Below are 21,454 nucleotides of genomic sequence, written 5' to 3'. Positions count from 1 at the left end.
GAACCCCGAGGTGGAGGTTTTAGGCTCCTATTTAACAAACACAAAATTTTATATAGATGATCACAGATACAGATACAGATACATATATATATACATACATATATATATATATATACATATATGATACATGTATGCCTGTCCATGGATTATTCTTTATGGTTGATTGTGTATGGCTATGCTGTTTGACCTATGTAATTGTATGGATGAGTATGGTTAAGGCCTCATTCAAGTACTGATCTATATTAATTACTAATTTAGGAAAACAGTCTTCTTTTTCTCCTTATGTCTTTTTTTTACGTGTTTGTGCTGTTGCATTGGTGATTTCTGTTTTTATCATATATATATATATATATATATATATATATATATATATATATATATATATCTATATATATATATATATATATATATATATATATCTATATATATATATATATATATATATATATATATATATATATATATATATATATATATATATATATATATATATATATATATATATATATATATATATATATATATATATATATATATATATATATATATATATATATATATATATATATATATATATATATATATATATATATATATATATATATATATATATATATATATATATATATATATATATATATATATGATTGTATTTTTTTGCATGATGCATCTATTTTGTACGTTTTTTGCAGTTTATACCTTCTTCCTTTAACAAATTTCTATTTGCATGGCTGGTTGAGTGTTTTCCTTATTTTTTCTTGCCTAAAGTTAGAACTCATTGTTCATTAAATCTCTAATACCAATAAAAAGATCAAGAAGAACACACTGTTCAATAAATACAACATCAACACTACCAGATGCTGTGCCATGATATTCAATGGATTTAAACCTTTTTATTAAAGAAAAAAATTCTATTTACATGGCTGCTCGTGTGTTTCTCCTATTTTTTTCTTACCTAAAGTTAGAACTCATTATTCATTAAATCTTTAATACCAAAAAAAAGTCAAGAAGAACACACTCACTCTTCAATAAATACAACATCAACACTACCAGCTGCTGTGCCATGGTATTCAAAGGAATCAGAGAAGCCAAATGCCCAAATAACTTTAGTTATTCCTGACAAAATAGGCTGATCAAAATTAACATCACCAGTAATGAGTTTTCTGGTAAAAGTTGCTGTTGTGGTTCCATCAGTTTCTGATGCTTCAATAAGGATCCAGTCAGATGTACCGCCAACATCAGTGTCTATAGTGGGGAAGCCTGCTTTTTGTGAGTGATAATCCTAAAAAGATTGAAAATATTAGCTGTCCTTTTTGATTAGTTCATGACTGATATTCATGTTAAATTTTCATACTTTTTGGAAGGATTATGAATAAAACACATCATTAAACACACCCTCTCTCTTTGTAAAACTTTAAGATTCTGACATATGAGTCTTTACGTTTTTTAATTAGAAACAAAATTAATTTTTCAGTTATTTTGCTAATTTCTGTAAAATAAAATGCTTATGCAAAATTTTTGTTTCTGAGTATTCTGTTTATGTTGAAAGAGAGTTGGACTTCTACAGTCTTGGAATAAGACTTTTATAAGTTAAAAGTCGCGTTAATTATATCCACTGGAATTGTACGTCATTAAATGTATATATGATTGACGTATATGTAAATATATAATCTAAATATAAGCGAAGTTAGATTAATTTTTGTTCAGACCCCTTTCTAGGTCCATTGTGAAATAGAGGATTGAATTTCGATGGCACTTCAGTGCCATCTATTAAATAAGATTTTGTCAATCTTAGAAGAATAATGTCTAATGTATTCTGAAGCTCGTACCTCAGGACTAATCCATTATTGTTGAGCCAAAAAGAGAGATAACCATAGTACCCTCCTCAGCATAAGAGACACACCTCAATGAAACTAACTTCAGCCACTATTTCGATCACGTAGTATTTCAGCCACTATTTCAGTGACGTAGTGGATAAAGCCACACTTTCTGATCGAAGGCTTGGAGGTTTAATCCCACGTGTCGCAAGGCAATTATAATTGATATTTCTATTGTTTTGTCGCCACGTGTTATGGCTGCTTAATAAGAGCTTCTCCCGCGTCCACATAAGCTGTTTGAAATCATTCAATTTTAATAGGCTATATTGAACATGGGTTTTGTTTTCTTTGTAGCTGTATCTCGTCTTTACTCAGAGCAGGGATTTCCTGCTGAGCGATAAGGCTGATTGATTCACATAGTATTACATAAAAAAACTAGTTTTTTAACTGAAAGTAAGGAGCGACATTAAAACTTAAAACTAACAGAAATTACTCCGTATATGAAATGGTTGTCCCCTCCGCAACCCCTCGCTCTTTACCCTAAAGGTTTTAATTTTTTTTAAAAGCAGAATTGTGGCAAAGAGTCAAACTTTAGCGTAAAGAGCGAGGGATTGCGGAGAGGACAACCTATTTCATATACGGAGTAATTTCTGTTCGTTTTAAGTTTTAATGTCGCTCCTTACTTTCAGTTAAAAACTAGTTTTTTTTATGTAATTTCTGAACGTTTTTGAATTAATGCATGTTTTATTTTGGCTCTCCACACATAAATTATTAAAATGAAATTTGCATATTAATTCCTTTTTTGGCTAAATGGCTTTCTCTTAGTTTTAATCAGACGATTTTGAGAAATAAGGGATGGGGAAGGAGGCCTAGTTGCCATGCAATTTTTCGGTTACGTAAAAAGGCAACTATAAATTTTAATTTTTAATGATTTTTTTTATTAGTAAAAAATATACGTAACTTAAGAATTAACTTACGTAACAAACTTTTATATTCTTTAATTTTTATTATGTATATGAGGGGGTTTGTACCCTCGTTAATACTTCGTTCTTTACACTAAATCGTAAGTTTTGTCCCAATTCCTTAAGAATGACCCCTGAATCAGAAAGGCCGTAGAATAAATAGTTGAAATTACTAAAAATACTATAGCATAAAGACCGAAGTATTTATCTCCTCCTAAATACCTCGCTCCTTATGCTAAAGTATTTTTAGAACCCCTCATATGCGTAATAATCTCTGTTCGTTTTAAGTTTTAATGCTACTCTTTACTTCCAATTGAAAAAACTTTTCCATGTTTATTTTTTCATTGTTTTTTTTTATAGTAATTTTAGAAAATCCTGCGCCCTTCTCATTGATTTTCTGTTCCCCCATGACATATTTCTCCAAGGAAAGATCCTCCCACATAGCCCCCTCCCCTCAACCCCACCCCCAAAACCGAAAAAAAATCCCCTGAAAACGACTATACACTTCCCAATAACCATTATTATATGTAAACACTGGTCGAAGTTTGTAACTTGCAACCCCTCCCCCAGGGACTGTGGGGGAGTAAGTCATTCCCAAAGACATAGTTATTATGGTTTTTGACTATGTGGAACAAAATGGCTATCTCAAAATTTTGATCTGTTGACTTTGGAGAGAAAATGAGCGTGGGAGGGGGCCTAGGTGCCCTCCGTTTTTTTGGTCACTTAAAAAGGGCACTAGAACTTTTCATTTCCGTTAGAATGAGCCCTCTTGCGAAATTCTAGGTCCACTTGATCGATACGATGACCCCTGAAAAAAAAAAAAAAAAAAACACACACACACCCATGATTTGTCTTCAGGCAAAAAATACGAAATTCCACATTTTTGTAGATAGGAGCTTGAAAATTTTGCTATAGGGTTCTCTGATACGCCGAATGCGATGGTGTTATTTTCGTTAAGATTCTGTGACTTTTAGGGGGTGTTTTCCCCTATTTTCCAAAATAAGGCAAATATTTCAGGCTCGTAAATTTGGATGACAAAGACTAAATTTGATGAAACTTATATATTTAAAATCAGCATGAAAATCTGATTCTTTTGATGTATATTTTAGCATCAAAATTCCGTTTTTAGAGTTTCGTTTACTATTGAGCCGGGTCGCTCCTTACTACAGTTTGTTACCACGAACTGTTTGATTCTATTGAAACTAAAAACTATATTTAGACATATCATGTCCTGAAGCGGATTATAATTTCTTAGTTTAAGTATAAGAAAGTGTATCAAGCCATCTTAGGTTTTGAAAATATTTTTAAATTGCTTAATTTTTATAGTTTTATGTTTTTGGTTTGACAATCTCACTGACAGACAAGCCAAGGCTAGCGCTTTTTTTTTAATATCGTTAGATGATTTTCGAGTGTTTTAGTTTTAGATTGTTTTTAAATTTTCGAGTATTTTTAGTGTTAGTGTCTTGCTTTAGCTACGTTGTCTTTAGTACATTAAGTAGTATTTATTTATTCAAAAATTAAAATCTTGTTTTTTCTTATCCAATTCACTATTCATCATTTAATTTTTGTTGATCTTGTTCAACTGATAGATAATAAAACATGGAACTAAATTTTAGCGTTCAATTTTTTTAGCATTCAAGTTTCTAAAAACCAGTTTAGTAAATGATCAAATTTAGAAATTTTCTGAAAAGCTTTGAAGTTTCTGAAAACCGGTGGGTTTAACTGTTAGATAGTAAAACATGAAACTAAATACTAGCATTTAATTTATAAAGCTTCCTGGAGTTATTGTAAACCGGCTAGTTGAACTCGTAGATAGTAAAACATGAAACTAAATGCCAGCATTCAATTTATGAAGCTTCTGAAGTTTTTAAAAGATTATGAACTTCTCAATTGAGGAGAATCTCTAGCAGTCAGTATTTCTAAGCTTTGATTGCCTTGTCATTTTTTTTTTGTCTATGTCTTTTTTCGTTTTTACCTTGGTTTTACCGCCACACAGTCTGAAACCAATATGTGTATCTTAATGGGGTTAGCCATTAAAATGAGTTTTGTAAAAAAAAGGAAAAAAAAAAATGTTGTGATACGTGTATCCAGCAAAATAAACAAAAGGAATATGTCTGATGCATATTTCCACCTTCGACCAATGAACCGTGCAATGGCATATCAATTAAAAACTACACCAGCGATTGATTGGGCCTCTTTCAATTGATCCTGTCTTCGCTTATTTTGTAACTTATCTGCATTATTAAAAAAAAAAATCCTTTTTAATGAAATGGTAATTAATTTTCACATTGTAGCTTATGCACTCACGGCCACTAATCGTTGTGCTATTCTTTGGGCTATGAATACCTTGTACTTTTTTGGTGATTATATATATATATATATTTTTATTCAATTCGACTGTGTATCTGTTTATGTGGGGGGGGGGGGAGGGGCATAATTTTTTGCCTTTTTTTTACTTGTCTGGTAGGCAAAGGTAATTTCTCGAAAAATACGAGCTTTTAATGATTATTTAATTATTAATGATTATGATTATTAATGATTATGATTATTAATGATTAATGATTATTAATGATTAATGAAATATTAATGATTATTAATGATTATTAATTTAATTATTAATGATTATGCTATAACTGTCTCAGTGATTGTGAGTAAAATATGTCGTATTATTTTTATTTTTGAAGAAAAGATGAACTTTTGTACTTCAGTAGGTAGTAAAAATTATCTAAAACCTGTCAATGATTTGATTTATTGGTTTTACTTGCATTTATTTTAGTTACATTTATTTTCTAAAGGCCTACAAAACACTATCTAGCTGTATTGTCTCATAATCATATCAATTAATGTGATATCATGAGTGTATTTGACAATCCTTTGATGAACAGCCCTTACTAACCCGAAATTAATAGAATTCGGGTTATAATTTGTTTAACTCTTAGCAGATAAAAATGATCGATGATCTAGATAATCTAGATAAAAAATAAAAGATTTCTGCTGGCAGATGAAAATTCTATATTTCAATCCACGAGATATTCACGTAAAATGATGCATCAGCGTAAATTAATTAATTATGTTTTGTTTTAATTAACAGGTTATTAACAGGTTTCTGTTTGTTAGCTTTATATCATTAGATATGTATGGTGCAAAATTGTCAACATAAACAGAAATGGCACAGTGTGTACACATTCATTATGACAAAATTAGTTTCTTTTGATTATGCTTTTAATTTGTTTTAAGAAAAATTGAAAAAATTAAATTAAGAAACTCGTATGCTAGGGAGGGGTAAGTACTCTTTGAAATGGCATTGTGTCTAATTTTGTATACAATAAACGAAAAAAATAAGGTACAACAATTACTTGTTGTTGTTCTGTAATTTGCGTTATTCTACGTGAGTGATTTTCAGCAGAAATGCCTTTAAATTACGTGAAACCTTTGACCACTCAAACGATAAATGTAGGCAGTTGTATAAAACGTATTGATAATAATGGTTGTATTTCAGGTTGACTCTTTTACCCAATAGTGTAATTTACATCAAATAATATAAAAGGAAACTTGTGAAGACAGTGGACACAACCTAAGTGGATATTTCGGCTGTATATGCAGCAGTTGTTAGGAGCGAAATACAATAGAGAGCAAAATAAAAAGAAAACGGACATGCTCAAAAATCTCATCGACAAAATAAATTTTAAAACCAAAATCATAAAATAAATTTTGGACGAGTCTCAGCTTCCTCACCTCATATAGGCTCAGCCAAGACTGACCGAAAGAGTTATTCATTCCTGCTACATGAATTTGTTAAAAATTGAAGCAATTCTTTACTGCAATATTTGCCCTTTGGGCTACTAATCCCGTATGCCTTTTGAAAACATGATTGACCTTTAATTTTATTTTATTATGTATTAAATTGTGTTTTATGATTAATTTTGTCACATAGTTCTGAGTGTGTACTCACTAAGTCCCTGTCTAGTAATGTGCTATCATATAAATTCCGTTTGATTTTAATTGCATTGAAGTAATCAGGAGACAATCAAAGTGGCAATTAGGGGCCAATCAAAATTAGCCCATTTTAATAAATTAAGGACAGATTTATCATTTATGTGGTTATATAGATATTGTTTTCTTATGAGATATTGAAACCAATGTTGAAATATATGAAATCTTAATGGAGCTGAAATGTTTTTTCTTTTCATCAAAACAGTTGATAAACGGTATAATATACATTAAGTATGAAACCATTTTAAGATTATGGACTGTTTAAATTGACAAATTGTTTTAATGTAAAAGTTTTCATTATGCGAACCTCTATACCTTCTATTTATGGATTTTACCATAGTATTGGGGCTTCTCAGGACCAGTTTTAGAACAAATCCCCCTCCCCCCTGCTCAATTTAGTTCGTTAAGGAATTCGCCAATCCGATATGCAAGTTTGACACTGTTTATTGAAGTGTCGAAGTATAGGTTGTAATCAGTAGGCCCAATATTTTAAGGGAAGGGAATCAGTGTTTTTCTTGTGAGGGGTGATCACACTAAAGAGTAAAAATTGATTTTTTATCTCATGGGAATTAGTCCTTTGGACTGATCCCAGGGGTAAACCACCGCCTCTCTCTAGTGAACAGGTCTGCCTGCAGTTGTCTTATATTTTGTTTCTTATTATATTCTTATTAAGAAAAAATTACTGGAGCTAAGATACTCATCTTAGATTAAGTTTAGCTAAGAAGACACATAATGCTCCAAAATTAATTATGCTGTCTGATGACTATGATCGCAAGAGTTCAGGATCATAGACAGATACGCCGCAAACATTTTCAAAATCTCTAAATAAGTACGCCATAAGCCTGGATTTAATAAGGCTTTATTTTGAGGCATGCAACTTATTTTAATGTGGTTAACTAAAGAAACGGTTTTGTACCATTCAGTTTCCCATGAGAACAGGACCATTCTCAATGGTAAGCCCTCCCCCCTCCCTTTAGCACAGGTCTGCCTACAATTGTGACTTGTTGTCTTCTTATAAAGCGTCATAATTAAAAAGATCCTACTGGAGCCAAGACACTCATCTTAGATTAATTTTAGCTTAGAAGACACCTAACGCTCCCAATTATTATACTGTCTGATAAATATGATCACAAGGGTTCAGGTGGACCGACAGATAAATAATTTTCTATTTATTTTTTATTTTTCCACAGATCCAAGTAGGTAGGCCACAAGAATGGACGTAGTCAAGATTTCATTTTGGATGCATGCAGATCGTTTCATAGGGACGGAGGGGGCTGATTAAAAAAATATCTTTTTATTGGTCAAAGCCGCAATTTTTCAGTTTTTTTTTGTGGGGATTGGTAATTTGGACCACTCTCAGAAATGAAGCCCCCCCTTTGTGCTCAGGTCTGCCTGCATTTGTAGTGTGTTTGGTTTCTTAAAAGGAATCATAATTTGAAGATATTGCTGGAGCTAAGATACTCATCTTAGATTAAGTTTAGCTAAGAAGACACATATCGCTCCAAAATTAATTATGCTGTCTGATGACTGTGACCTCACGAGTTCAAGGTCATAGACAGATACGCAGCAAACATTTTCAAAATCTTCATATAAGCATCCCAAAAAGATAGATACAGCAAATAGTTCATCTTGGAGATATGTAGCTCATTTTTCCATGGGGGAACGGGTGTTAGCTAAAGAAAGATCTTTGTATTGCCATAATAAGAAACAAAATTACACGGAATCTATTTATGCGATATTTGGAAAGGTCCAAGTCCTCTGGCTGCGCAACTGAGTAGAAGCGTCATAGTTCAGTGCCTCTTGTCAGCGTCTTTTGGTCTTTCATGATCATTCACTTGCACTTTTTCTTGCGGGTCAATATGGTATTGATAAAGGCTAGCAAGTACCTTTTTAACTTTTGCCTGATTTGTTAAAAATTTGAAGTATCTTGATTGACATTTGAGTGCATTCCAAGTGCAGTTTGGGCGATTGAAGCACCTTAATAGGCTTAACAGGCTGTAAGTATGGTTAATGTCAATGTTTTATTTGAATGTATTCGACTCATCTTTTTGTTGGGGAGAGGGAAGGGTAAATGAAGGAAGGTCTTTGTATAGCCATAATATGACAAAAAGGACGTATAGTCAATTATTTAATATTTTGGGATGGGTCTCAAGCCTCAAATCTTCTCTCTTTGACCATTCCACTGGGTAGAAGCACCAATATTGATCCTTGTCTGTCGGTTCAATGTCTACTGGTGGTATTATTCAGCTGATATCTTTTGGTGTTTGGAAATAGTCCAGTTAAATACCACTTTGTTGGCTAATATGAACTTGGTAAAAGTTCACACCAAACCATGGCACTTGTATATATTTTCAGTTAAGAAAAGACCTCAATTTCTAAATGCAATGGGTTGTAATTGAGTGCTTTGTAAAGGTTTCGAGGCTACTGTAATTCCTTACTAGGTTGTTTAGTTTATAATCATGGAAGTGCCTCCTTTTTAGAGATTTGCGAATAATCTTTTTTTGGGTGGTGGTGGGGGACTTTGTTCCAATTTTATCATTGTCCGAAGAGTACAAAGTAGCTTATCCTCTTATCATGTTTGCAGAAGCCTATTAGTTCACTCCCCCACCCTTTGCCTCACTGCTATATCCAATGGATAAGATATCTCCTCTTCACTTTAAATAACAAGAGCTAAGAACTCAAATGGCACTTGTGACGAGGCAAGAAGAGCTCATATGGTATGAGCTCTAACAAAATTCTAAGAACCAATAGATTGATTTAAAAGGAAAATCAGAGGCTTAATGCCGGTCGGGATTTAAAATAAGAGCTCTGAGTCCCGAAGTCCTTCTAAATATCAAAATTCATAAGAACCGATCACCCACTCGTAAGTTATAAATACCTCATTTTTTCTAATTTTTCTCTCCCTTTAGCCCCTAAGATGGTCGAATCTGGGAAAGCGACTTTATCAAGTCAATTTGTGCAGCTCCCTGACACGCCTACCAATTTTCATCGTCTTAGCACGTCCAGAAGCGCCATACTCGCCAAAGCACTGAACCCCTCCCCCCTACTCCCCCAAAAAGAGCGAATCCAGTTGGGTTACTGCAATCACGTATCTACGACATTTCTTATTCTATCCACCAAGCTTCATCCCGATTCCTCCACTCTAAGTGTTTTCCAAGATTTCTGATTTCCCCCTCCCCAATGTCAACAGATCTGGTCGGGATTTGAAATAAGAGCTCTGAGACATGACTTCCTTGTAAATATCAAATTTCATTAAGATCCGGTCACCCGTTCTTAAGTTAAAAATACCTCAATTTTTTTAATTCTTCCAAATTAACCCCTCCCAGCTCCTCCAAAGAGAATGGATCCGTTCCAATTATGTCAATCATGTATCTAGAATTTGTGCTTATTCTTCCCATCAAGTTTCATCACGATCTCTCCACTATTAGCGTTTTCCTAGATTTCTGTTTCCCTCTTCCAACTCCGTATGTCCCTGGATCCAATTCGAGTCGAAAATGGAGCATCTGAGACATAAGATCAGCCACTATTTCGATCACGTAGTATTTCAGCCACTATTTCAGTGACGTAGTGGATAAAGCCACACTTTCTGATCGAAGGCTTGGAGGTTTAATCCCACGTGTCGCAAGGCAATTATAATTGATATTTCTATTGTTTTGTCGCCACGTGTTATGGCTGCTTAATAAGAGCTTCTCCCGCGTCCACATAAGCTGTTTGAAATCATTCAATTTTAATAGGCTATATTGAACATGGGTTTTGTTTTCTTTGTAGCTGTATCTCGTCTTTACTCAGAGCAGGGATTTCCTGCTGAGCGATAAGGCTGATTGATTCACATAGTATTACATAAAAAAACTAGTTTTTTAACTGAAAGTAAGGAGCGACATTAAAACTTAAAACTAACAGAAATTACTCCGTATATGAAATGGTTGTCCCCTCCGCAACCCCTCGCTCTTTACCCTAAAGGTTTTAATTTTTTTTAAAAGCAGAATTGTGGCAAAGAGTCAAACTTTAGCGTAAAGAGCGAGGGATTGCGGAGAGGACAACCTATTTCATATACGGAGTAATTTCTGTTCGTTTTAAGTTTTAATGTCGCTCCTTACTTTCAGTTAAAAACTAGTTTTTTTATGTAATTTCTGAACGTTTTTGAATTAATGCATGTTTTATTTTGGCTCTCCACACATAAATTATTAAAATGAAATTTGCATATTAATTCCTTTTTTGGCTAAATGGCTTTCTCTTAGTTTTAATCAGACGATTTTGAGAAATAAGGGATGGGGAAGGAGGCCTAGTTGCCATGCAATTTTTCGGTTACGTAAAAAGGCAACTATAAATTTTAATTTTTAATGATTTTTTTTATTAGTAAAAAATATACGTAACTTAAGAATTAACTTACGTAACAAACTTTTATATTCTTTAATTTTTATTATGTATATGAGGGGGTTTGTACCCTCGTTAATACTTCGTTCTTTACACTAAATCGTAAGTTTTGTCCCAATTCCTTAAGAATGACCCCTGAATCAGAAAGGCCGTAGAATAAATAGTTGAAATTACTAAAAATACTATAGCATAAAGACCGAAGTATTTATCTCCTCCTAAATACCTCGCTCCTTATGCTAAAGTATTTTTAGAACCCCTCATATGCGTAATAATCTCTGTTCGTTTTAAGTTTTAATGCTACTCTTTACTTCCAATTGAAAAAACTTTTCCATGTTTATTTTTTCATTGTTTTTTTTTATAGTAATTTTAGAAAATCCTGCGCCCTTCTCATTGATTTTCTGTTCCCCCATGACATATTTCTCCAAGGAAAGATCCTCCCACATAGCCCCCTCCCCTCAACCCCACCCCCAAAACCGAAAAAAAATCCCCTGAAAACGACTATACACTTCCCAATAACCATTATTATATGTAAACACTGGTCGAAGTTTGTAACTTGCAACCCCTCCCCCAGGGACTGTGGGGGAGTAAGTCATTCCCAAAGACATAGTTATTATGGTTTTTGACTATGTGGAACAAAATGGCTATCTCAAAATTTTGATCTGTTGACTTTGGAGAGAAAATGAGCGTGGGAGGGGGCCTAGGTGCCCTCCGTTTTTTTGGTCACTTAAAAAGGGCACTAGAACTTTTCATTTCAGTTAGAATGAGCCCTCTTGCGAAATTCTAGGACCACTTGATCGATACGATGACCCCTGAAAAAAAAAAAAAAAAAAACACACACACACCCATGATTTGTCTTCAGGCAAAAAATACGAAATTCCACATTTTTGTAGATAGGAGCTTGAAAATTTTGCTATAGGGTTCTCTGATACGCCGAATGCGATGGTGTTATTTTCGTTAAGATTCTGTGACTTTTAGGGGGTGTTTTCCCCTATTTTCCAAAATAAGGCAAATATTTCAGGCTCGTAAATTTGGATGACAAAGACTAAATTTGATGAAACTTATATATTTAAAATCAGCATGAAAATCTGATTCTTTTGATGTATATTTTAGCATCAAAATTCCGTTTTTAGAGTTTCGTTTACTATTGAGCCGGGTCGCTCCTTACTACAGTTTGTTACCACGAACTGTTTGATTCTGTTGAAACTAAAAACTATATTTAGACATATCATGTCCTGAAGCGGATTATAATTTCTTAGTTTAAGTATAAGAAAGTTTATCAAGCCATCTTAGGTTTTGAAAATATTTTTAAGTTGCTTAATTTTTATAGTTTTATGTTTTTAATTTGACAATTTCACTGACAGACAAGCCAAGGCTAGCGCTTTTTTTTTAATATCGTTAGATGATTTTCGAGTGTTTTAGTTTTAGATTGTTTTTAAATTTTCGAGTATTTTTAGTGTTAGTGTCTTGCTTTAGCTACGTTGTCTTTAGTACATTAAGTAGTATTTATTTATTCAAAAATTAAAATCTTGTTTTTTTCTTATCCAATTCACAATTCATCATTTAATTTTTGTTTATCTTGTTCAACTGATAGATAAGTAAAACATGGAACTAAATTTTAGCGTTCAATTTTTTTAGCATTCAAGTTTCTAAAAACCAGTTTAGTAAATGATCAAATTTAGAAATTTTCTGAAAAGCTTTGAAGTTTCTGAAAACCGGTGGGTTTAACTGTTAGATAGTAAAACATGAAACTAAATACTAGCATTTAATTTATAAAGCTTCCTGGAGTTATTGTAAACCGGCTAGTTGAACTCGTAGATAGTAAAACATGAAACTAAATGCCAGCATTCAATTTATGAAGCTTCTGAAGTTTTTAAAAGATTATGAACTTCTCAATTGAGGAGAATCTCTAGCAGTCAGTATTTCTAAGCTTTGATTGCCTTGTCATTTTTTTTTTGTCTATGTCTTTTTTCGTTTTTACCTTGGTTTTACCGCCACACAGTCTGAAACCAATATGTGTATCTTAATGGGGTTAGCCATTAAAATGAGTTTTGTAAAAAAAAGGAAAAAAAAAAATGTTGTGATACGTGTATCCAGCAAAATAAACAAAAGGAATATGTCTGATGCATATTTCCACCTTCGACCAATGAACCGTGCAATGGCATATCAATTAAAAACTACACCAGCGATTGATTGGGCCTCTTTCAATTGATCCTGTCTTCGCTTATTTTGTAACTTATCTGCATTATTAAAAAAAAAAATCCTTTTTAATGAAATGGTAATTAATTTTCACATTGTAGCTTATGCACTCACGGCCACTAATCGTTGTGCTATTCTTTGGGCTATGAATACCTTGTACTTTTTTGGTGATTATATATATATATATATTTTTATTCAATTCGACTGTGTATCTGTTTATGTGGGGGGGGGGGGGGAGGGGCATAATTTTTTGCCTTTTTTTTACTTGTCTGGTAGGCAAAGGTAATTTCTCGAAAAATACGAGCTTTTAATGATTATTTAATTATTAATGATTATGATTATTAATGATTATGATTATTAATGATTAATGATTATTAATGATTAATGAAATATTAATGATTATTAATGATTATTAATTTAATTATTAATGATTATGCTATAACTGTCTCAGTGATTGTGAGCAAGATATGTCGTATATATTTTTATTTTTGAAGAAAAGATGAACTTTTGTACTTCAGTAGGTAGTAAAAATTATCTAAAACCTATCAATAATTTGATTTATTGATTTTACTTGCATTTATTTTAGTTACATTTATTTTCTAAAGGCCTACAAAACACTATCTAGCTGTATTGTCTCATAATCATATCAATTAATGTGATATCATGAGTGTATTTGACAATCCTTTGATGAACAGCCCTTACTAACCCGAAATTAATAGAATTCGGGTTATAATTTGTTTAACTCTTAGCAGATAAAAATGATCGATGATCTAGATAATCTAGATAAAAAATAAAAGATTTCTGCTGGCAGATGAAAATTCTATATTTCAATCCACGAGATATTCACGTAAAATGATGCATCAGCGTAAATTAATTAATTATGTTTTGTTTTAATTAACAGGTTATTAACATGTTTCTGTTTGTTAGCTTTATATCATTAGATATGTATGGTGCAAAATTGTCAACATAAACAGAAATGGCACAGTGTGTACACATTCATTATGACAAAATTAGTTTCTTTTGATTATGCTTTTAATTTGTTTTAAGAAAAATTGAAAAAATTAAATTAAGAAACTCGTATGCTAGGGAGGGGTAAGTACTCTTTGAAATGGCATTGTGTCTAATTTTGTATACAATAAACGAAAAAAATAAGGTACAACAATTACTTGTTGTTGTTCTGTAATTTGCGTTATTCTACGTGAGTGATTTTCAGCAGAAATGCCTTTAAATTACGTGAAACCTTTGACCACTCAAACGATAAATGTAGGCAGTTGTATAAAACGTATTGATAATAATGGTTGTATTTCAGGTTGACTCTTTTACCCAATAGTGTAATTTACATCAAATAATATAAAAGGAAACTTGTGAAGACAGTGGACACAACCTAAGTGGATATTTCGGCTGTATATGCAGCAGTTGTTAGGAGCGAAATACAATAGAGAGCAAAATAAAAAGAAAACGGACATGCTCAAAAATCTCATCGACAAAATAAATTTTAAAACCAAAATCATAAAATAAATTTTGGACGAGTCTCAGCTTCCTCACCTCATATAGGCTCAGCCAAGACTGACCGAAAGAGTTATTCATTCCTGCTACATGAATTTGTTAAAAATTGAACCAATTCTTTACTGCAATATTTGCCCTTTGGGCTACTAATCCCGTATGCCTTTTGAAAACATGATTGACCTTTAATTTTATTTTATTATGTATTAAATTGTGTTTTATGATTAATTTTGTCACATAGTTCTGAGTGTGTACTCACTAAGTCCCTGTCTAGTAATGTGCTATCATATAAATTCCGTTTGATTTTAATTGCATTGAAGTAATCAGGAGACAATCAAAGTGGCAATTAGGGGCCAATCAAAATTAGCCCATTTTAATAAATTAAGGACAGATTTATCATTTATGTGGTTATATAGATATTGTTTTCTTATGAGATATTGAAACCAATGTTGAAATATATGAAATCTTAATGGAGCTGAAATGTTTTTTCTTTTCATCAAAACAGTTGATAAACGGTATAATATACATTAAGTATGAAACCATTTTAAGATTATGGACTGTTTAAATTGACAAATTGTTTTAATGTAAAAGTTTTCATTATGCGAACCTCTATACCTTCTATTTATGGATTTTACCATAGTATTGGGGCTTCTCAGGACCAGTTTTAGAACAAATCCCCCTCCCCCCTGCTCAATTTAGTTCGTTAAGGAATTCGCCAATCCGATATGCAAGTTTGACACTGTTTATTGAAGTGTCGAAGTATAGGTTGTAATCAGTAGGCCCAATATTTTAAGGGAAGGGAATCAGTGTTTTTCTTGTGAGGGGTGATCACACTAAAGAGTAAAAATTGATTTTTTATCTCATGGGAATTAGTCCTTTGGACTGATCCCAGGGGTAAACCACCGCCTCTCTCTAGTGAACAGGTCTGCCTGCAGTTGTCTTATGTTTTGTTTCTTATTATATTCTTATTAAGAAAAAATTACTGGAGCTAAGATACTCATCTTAGATTAAGTTTAGCTAAGAAGACACATAATGCTCCAAAATTAATTATGCTGTCTGATGACTATGATCGCAAGAGTTCAGGATCATAGACAGATACGCCGCAAACATTTTCAAAATCTCTAAATAAGTACGCCATAAGCCTGGATTTAATAAGGCTTTATTTTGAGGCATGCAACTTATTTTAATGTGGTTAACTAAAGAAACGGTTTTGTACCATTCAGTTTCCCATGAGAACAGGACCATTCTCAATGGTAAGCCCTCCCCCCTCCCTTTAGCACAGGTCTGCCTACAATTGTGACTTGTTGTCTTCTTATAAAGCGTCATAATTAAAAAGATCCTACTGGAGCCAAGACACTCATCTTAGATTAATTTTAGCTTAGAAGACACCTAACGCTCCCAATTATTATACTGTCTGATAAATATGATCACAAGGGTTCAGGTGGACCGACAGATAAATAATTTTCTATTTATTTTTTATTTTTCCACAGATCCAAGTAGGTAGGCCACAAGAATGGACGTAGTCAAGATTTCATTTTGGATGCATGCAGATCGTTTCATAGGGACGGAGGGGGCTGATTAAAAAAAATATCTTTTTATTGGTCAAAGCCGCAATTTTTCAGTTTTTTTTTGTGGGGATTGGTAATTTGGACCACTCTCAGAAATGAAGCCCCCCCTTTGTGCTCAGGTCTGCCTGCATTTGTAGTGTGTTTGGTTTCTTAAAAGGAATCATAATTTGAAGATATTGCTGGAGCTAAGATACTCATCTTAGATTAAGTTTAGCTAAGAAGACACATATCGCTCCAAAATTAATTATGCTGTCTGATGACTGTGACCTCACGAGTTCAAGGTCATAGACAGATACGCAGCAAACATTTTCAAAATCTTCATATAAGCATCCCAAAAAGATAGATACAGCAAATAGTTCATCTTGGAGATATGTAGCTCATTTTTCCATGGGGGAACGGGTGTTAGCTAAAGAAAGATCTTTGTATTGCCATAATAAGAAACAAAATTACACGGAATCTATTTATGCGATATTTGGAAAGGTCCAAGTCCTCTGGCTGCGCAACTGAGTAGAAGCGTCATAGTTCAGTGCCTCTTGTCAGCGTCTTTCGGTCTTTCATGATCATTCACTTGCACTTTTTCTTGCGGGTCAATATGGTATTGATAAAGGCTAGCAAGTACCTTTTTAACTTTTGCCTGATTTGTTAAAAATTTGAAGTATCTTGATTGACATTTGAGTGCATTCCAAGTGCAGTTTGGGCGATTGAAGCACCTTAATAGGCTTAACAGGCTGTAAGTATGGTTAATGTCAATGTTTTATTTGAATGTATTCGACTCATCTTTTTGTTGGGGAGAGGGAAGGGTAAATGAAGGAAGGTCTTTGTATAGCCATAATATGACAAAAAGGACGTATAGTCAATTATTTAATATTTTGGGATGGGTCTCAAGCCTCAAATCTTCTCTCTTTGACCATTCCACTGGGTAGAAGCACCAATATTGATCCTTGTCTGTCGGTTCAATGTCTACTGGTGGTATTATTCAGCTGATATCTTTTGGTGTTTGGAAATAGTCCAGTTAAATACCACTTTGTTGGCTAATATGAACTTGGTAAAAGTTCACACCAAACCATGGCACTTGTATATATTTTCAGTTAAGAAAAGACCTCAATTTCTAAATGCAATGGGTTGTAATTGAGTGCTTTGTAAAGGTTTCGAGGCTACTGTAATTCCTTACTAGGTTGTTTAGTTTATAATCATGGAAGTGCCTCCTTTTTAGAGATTTGCGAATAATCTTTTTTTGGGTGGTGGTGGGGGACTTTGTTCCAATTTTATCATTGTCCGAAGAGTACAAAGTAGCTTATCCTCTTATCATGTTTGCAGAAGCCTATTAGTTCACTCCCCCACCCTTTGCCTCACTGCTATATCCAATGGATAAGAAATCTCCTCTTCACTTTAAATAACAAGAGCTAAGAACTCAAATGGCACTTGTGACGAGGCAAGAAGAGCTCATATGGTATGAGCTCTAACAAAATTCTAAGAACCAATAGATTGATTTAAAAGGAAAATCAGAGGCTTAATGCCGGTCGGGATTTAAAATAAGAGCTCTGAGTCCCGAAGTCCTTCTAAATATCAAAATTCATAAGAACCGATCACCCACTCGTAAGTTATAAATACCTCATTTTTTCTAATTTTTCTCTCCCTTTAGCCCCTAAGATGGTCGAATCTGGGAAAGCGACTTTATCAAGTCAATTTGTGCAGCTCCCTGACACGCCTACCAATTTTCATCGTCTTAGCACGTCCAGAAGCGCCATACTCGCCAAAGCACTGAACCCCTCCCCCCTACTCCCCCAAAAAGAGCGAATCCAGTTGGGTTACTGCAATCACGTATCTACGACATTTCTTATTCTATCCACCAAGCTTCATCCCGATTCCTCCACTCTAAGTGTTTTCCAAGATTTCTGATTTCCCCCTCCCCAATGTCAACAGATCTGGTCGGGATTTGAAATAAGAGCTCTGAGACATGACTTCCTTCTAAATATCAAATTTCATTAAGATCCGGTCACCCGTTCTTAAGTTAAAAATACCTCAATTTTTTTAATTCTTCCAAATTAACCTCTCCCAGCTCCTCCAAAGAGAATGGATCCGTTCCAATTATGTCAATCATGTATCTAGAATTTGTGCTTATTCTTCCCATCAAGTTTCATCACGATCTCTCCACTATTAGCGTTTTCCTAGATTTCTGTTTCCCTCTTCCAACTCCGTATGTCCCTGGATCCAATTCGAGTCGAAAATGGAGCATCTGAGACATAAGATCATTCTATATATCAAGTTTCATTAAGATCTGATCACCTATTCGTAAGATAAAAATACCCCGATTTTCACGTTTTCTAAGAGTTCCGGTTTTCCCCCTCCAACTCCCCCCAATGTCACAGGATAAAATTTCATTAAGATCTGGTCACCCGTTCAATTCAATTCGTTTATTAACAAAAAGAAAACAAATCACACACATACACCCTAAGAGAGCACTGCCCGTAACGGGTGACAGTATTCATTCAATCATCAAGAATAGAAATATAAGGTAAGAAAAGAAAAGAAGAAGAAGGGAAAAGAAAAGAAAACAAACGTAAATTAATAAAACAAAACATAGAGAACTATCGGTAGAAGAAATTAGGATCTAATTCAATGTTTTCCATTAAGAAGCTTTTAATCTTACTTTTGAACTCTGGTAGGCTATTAGCATTTCTCAAAGTATTTGGCAAATAATTCCATATTTTTGGTCCGGTAAATTTAATTGAAAAACCAGACGACGTGAGACGTCTCGTTTCTGTAACTAGTTGCGATGCATGCCGAGTATCATGTTGGTGAATTTCATCATTCCATCGAAAAACTGACATAAACGACTCAGATGCGGTATTTGTGCTTATTTTATATAAAGTTTTGGCAATATTTTTTTCTCGAAGTCGAGCCACATTTAATATCTTAAGTCTTATTAAAAACGCCTTCACACTCTGACGAGGCTCAAGCTTGCAAATTGCACGTATAGCTTTATTCTGATGAATTTGAACTTGCTTCCATTCTGACTTATAATTTGAAGCCCAAATGCTTATTCCATATAAAAGATATGAGTGGAATAGACTAAAATATAGGATCAGTAATATTTTATGGGGAAAAATAAATTTCAGTCTATGGAGAATACCAACAGCTCTTGACAGCTTCATACTAAGAAATTTAATGTGGATTGCCCAATCCAGCTTTTCATCAATTATTATACCTAAATATTTAGTGTGGTCAACTCTTTCAATTTCTTCGTGGTCTGCCGTATTTACCTTGCTGTCGTAAACTGGGTCATTTCCATGTTTAAAAATGATATACTTCGTCTTTTTTGTATTAAGGGAAAGCAACTGCTCTTCAAAGAATTTGGCTGCTGCCTGGAGGCAAACTTCAGGGTTTGTAATTAGTTGCTCACGGTTTTTATGCGTTAGAAATAGTAGTGCGTCGTCCGCATAATTTATTATATATGCAAAGGGATATCAGACGAAAGTTCATTCACATAAATTAAAAAAAGTAATGGTCCAAGAACTGATCCCTGGGGCACCCCACAAGTTACATCGAATGAATCTGATAAGATACCATTAGCAAGTATTTTACAACGTCCATTTGTTAAATATGACCGAATCCATTCAAGAACCGTCGACTTTATCCCATATCCTTCTAGTGTTTCAAGAAGGATGTCAAAATCAACGCAATCAAAAGCTTTTGTTAAATCTAGAAAAATCGCCAGAGAATATAAACCATCATCTTGCGCCAATTTTATATTCATTATAAGATCCGTAATTGCGAGTTCAGTGGATCTGTTTTTCCAAAATCCATATTGTTTATCAGAAAGAATTTTATTAGCTTCAAAGTATTCATATAGTCTTTTTGCAGCAAGCTTTTCATATATTTTCGAAAAAATTGGAAGTAAGCTAATTGATCGATACTTATCAATTACTGTTGGATCTCCTCCTTTAAAAAGTGGAATTAATTTGGATTCTTTTAGTTTAGTAGGGAAAATACTTCTGTTTATAAGGGCTGTAAGTGGCTCAATGATTGTTGGTTGTACTTTTCGTATTAGTTGCAAAGAAAGTCCATCTAGGCCCGTTGACCTTGTCCCTTTAATTTCACAAATGCATTTTTTTACCTCATCACATGTAACAGACGGAAATTTTTGCATTTCTGCCATTGTCTCTGTTTCTTTAGTTTTGGAGGTGTTATCTGTGTCATTAGTTTTCTTTTTGATTTTGCATTCGACAGTTTATCTTTTATTTTTTGTCCCACATTTACAAAAAATGAACCAAGAAGACTTGAAATTTCTTCCGGTGATTTTATTGATTCTTTTTCACTTACTAGTTCTTTTATATGATGTATTTTTTCTGATTTATTTGGATTAATGACCGAATTAATTATTTGCCAGGTTTTCCTGGGGTTCCCATTTGCTTTTTTAAAACTCTTTTGAAAATATATTTCCTTTGCATTTCTTTTCAGCTGGTATAACTTATTTCTATATTCTTTAAACTGGTGAAAATTCCCTTCAGACGGATTATTTAAATATTGTTTATAAAGAGTTTTGCGGTTGTTAACAGAAACGAGAAGTCCCCGTGTCATCCATGGTTTTCTGGGAAATGCTTACGCTTTGGCTCCTTCAACACAGGACAGTGGTATTATAACTGCTAGTAATTAAATCAATAAATGCCGAATACGCTGAATCTGAATCAACGTGGGCTTGAAAAAAATAGTACCAGATCTGCAATATTTTTTTCTGACTCATCTCGCCGATTAAGCCTGTAATTCGGTTCTGACTTTATCTTACTTTTATCCGTCAGTACATCAGTGAAAGTAGCAAAATGATCTGATGTTTCAAATAATAGCACTTCTACGAACTTTCTAACAATATTTTGGTGAGATACAAATATATTATCAATCAGAGTCGCGGACGTTGGAGTTATCCTTGTGGGTATTCGGACTATAGGCAGGTAACCACATGACATACAGTTTTGAAGAAATAACAGACTTTTGTTATTTTTTAACGATAGTAGATCCATATTAAAATCCCCAAGCATTATTA

General features: G+C 33.4%; 1 protein-coding gene, 1 long non-coding RNA gene and 4 other non-coding genes across 8 annotated transcripts in view; 5 read left to right on the top strand and 1 right to left on the bottom strand.

The window, feature by feature from the left end:
* Nucleotides 1-21,454, top strand: part of LOC136043953 (uncharacterized) — a 107,869-nt gene that overhangs the window by 7,743 nt on the left and 78,672 nt on the right. The gene's annotated exons all lie outside the window — the stretch shown is intronic.
* The window catches only part of LOC136043951 (DBH-like monooxygenase protein 1 homolog), a 50,469-nt gene continuing 29,986 nt past the window's right edge, over nucleotides 972-21,454 (bottom strand). The window contains exon 4 of the mRNA XM_065729026.1: nucleotides 972-1,282. Within this exon, the coding sequence (XP_065585098.1) occupies nucleotides 1,019-1,282 (264 nt within the window). The 3' untranslated portion in view covers nucleotides 972-1,018. The remainder of the gene's footprint in view (nucleotides 1,283-21,454) is intronic.
* On the top strand, nucleotides 7,456-7,584 carry LOC136024589 (small Cajal body-specific RNA 8). Its single transcript, XR_010616854.1, has one exon. It is a non-coding gene; the product is annotated as a small Cajal body-specific RNA 8 (non-coding RNA).
* Nucleotides 8,220-8,348, top strand: LOC136024586 (small Cajal body-specific RNA 8). Its single transcript, XR_010616852.1, has one exon. It is a non-coding gene; the product is annotated as a small Cajal body-specific RNA 8 (non-coding RNA).
* Nucleotides 15,829-15,957, top strand: LOC136024587 (small Cajal body-specific RNA 8). Its single transcript, XR_010616853.1, has one exon. It is a non-coding gene; the product is annotated as a small Cajal body-specific RNA 8 (non-coding RNA).
* LOC136024585 (small Cajal body-specific RNA 8) lies at nucleotides 16,594-16,722 on the top strand. The gene has a single exon (XR_010616851.1). It is a non-coding gene; the product is annotated as a small Cajal body-specific RNA 8 (non-coding RNA).

Source organism: Artemia franciscana, chromosome 2, assembly GCF_032884065.1.
Source record: "Artemia franciscana chromosome 2, ASM3288406v1, whole genome shotgun sequence".
NCBI lineage: Eukaryota > Metazoa > Arthropoda > Branchiopoda > Anostraca > Artemiidae > Artemia > Artemia franciscana.
This window is presented reverse-complemented; position numbering and strand designations above follow the sequence as displayed.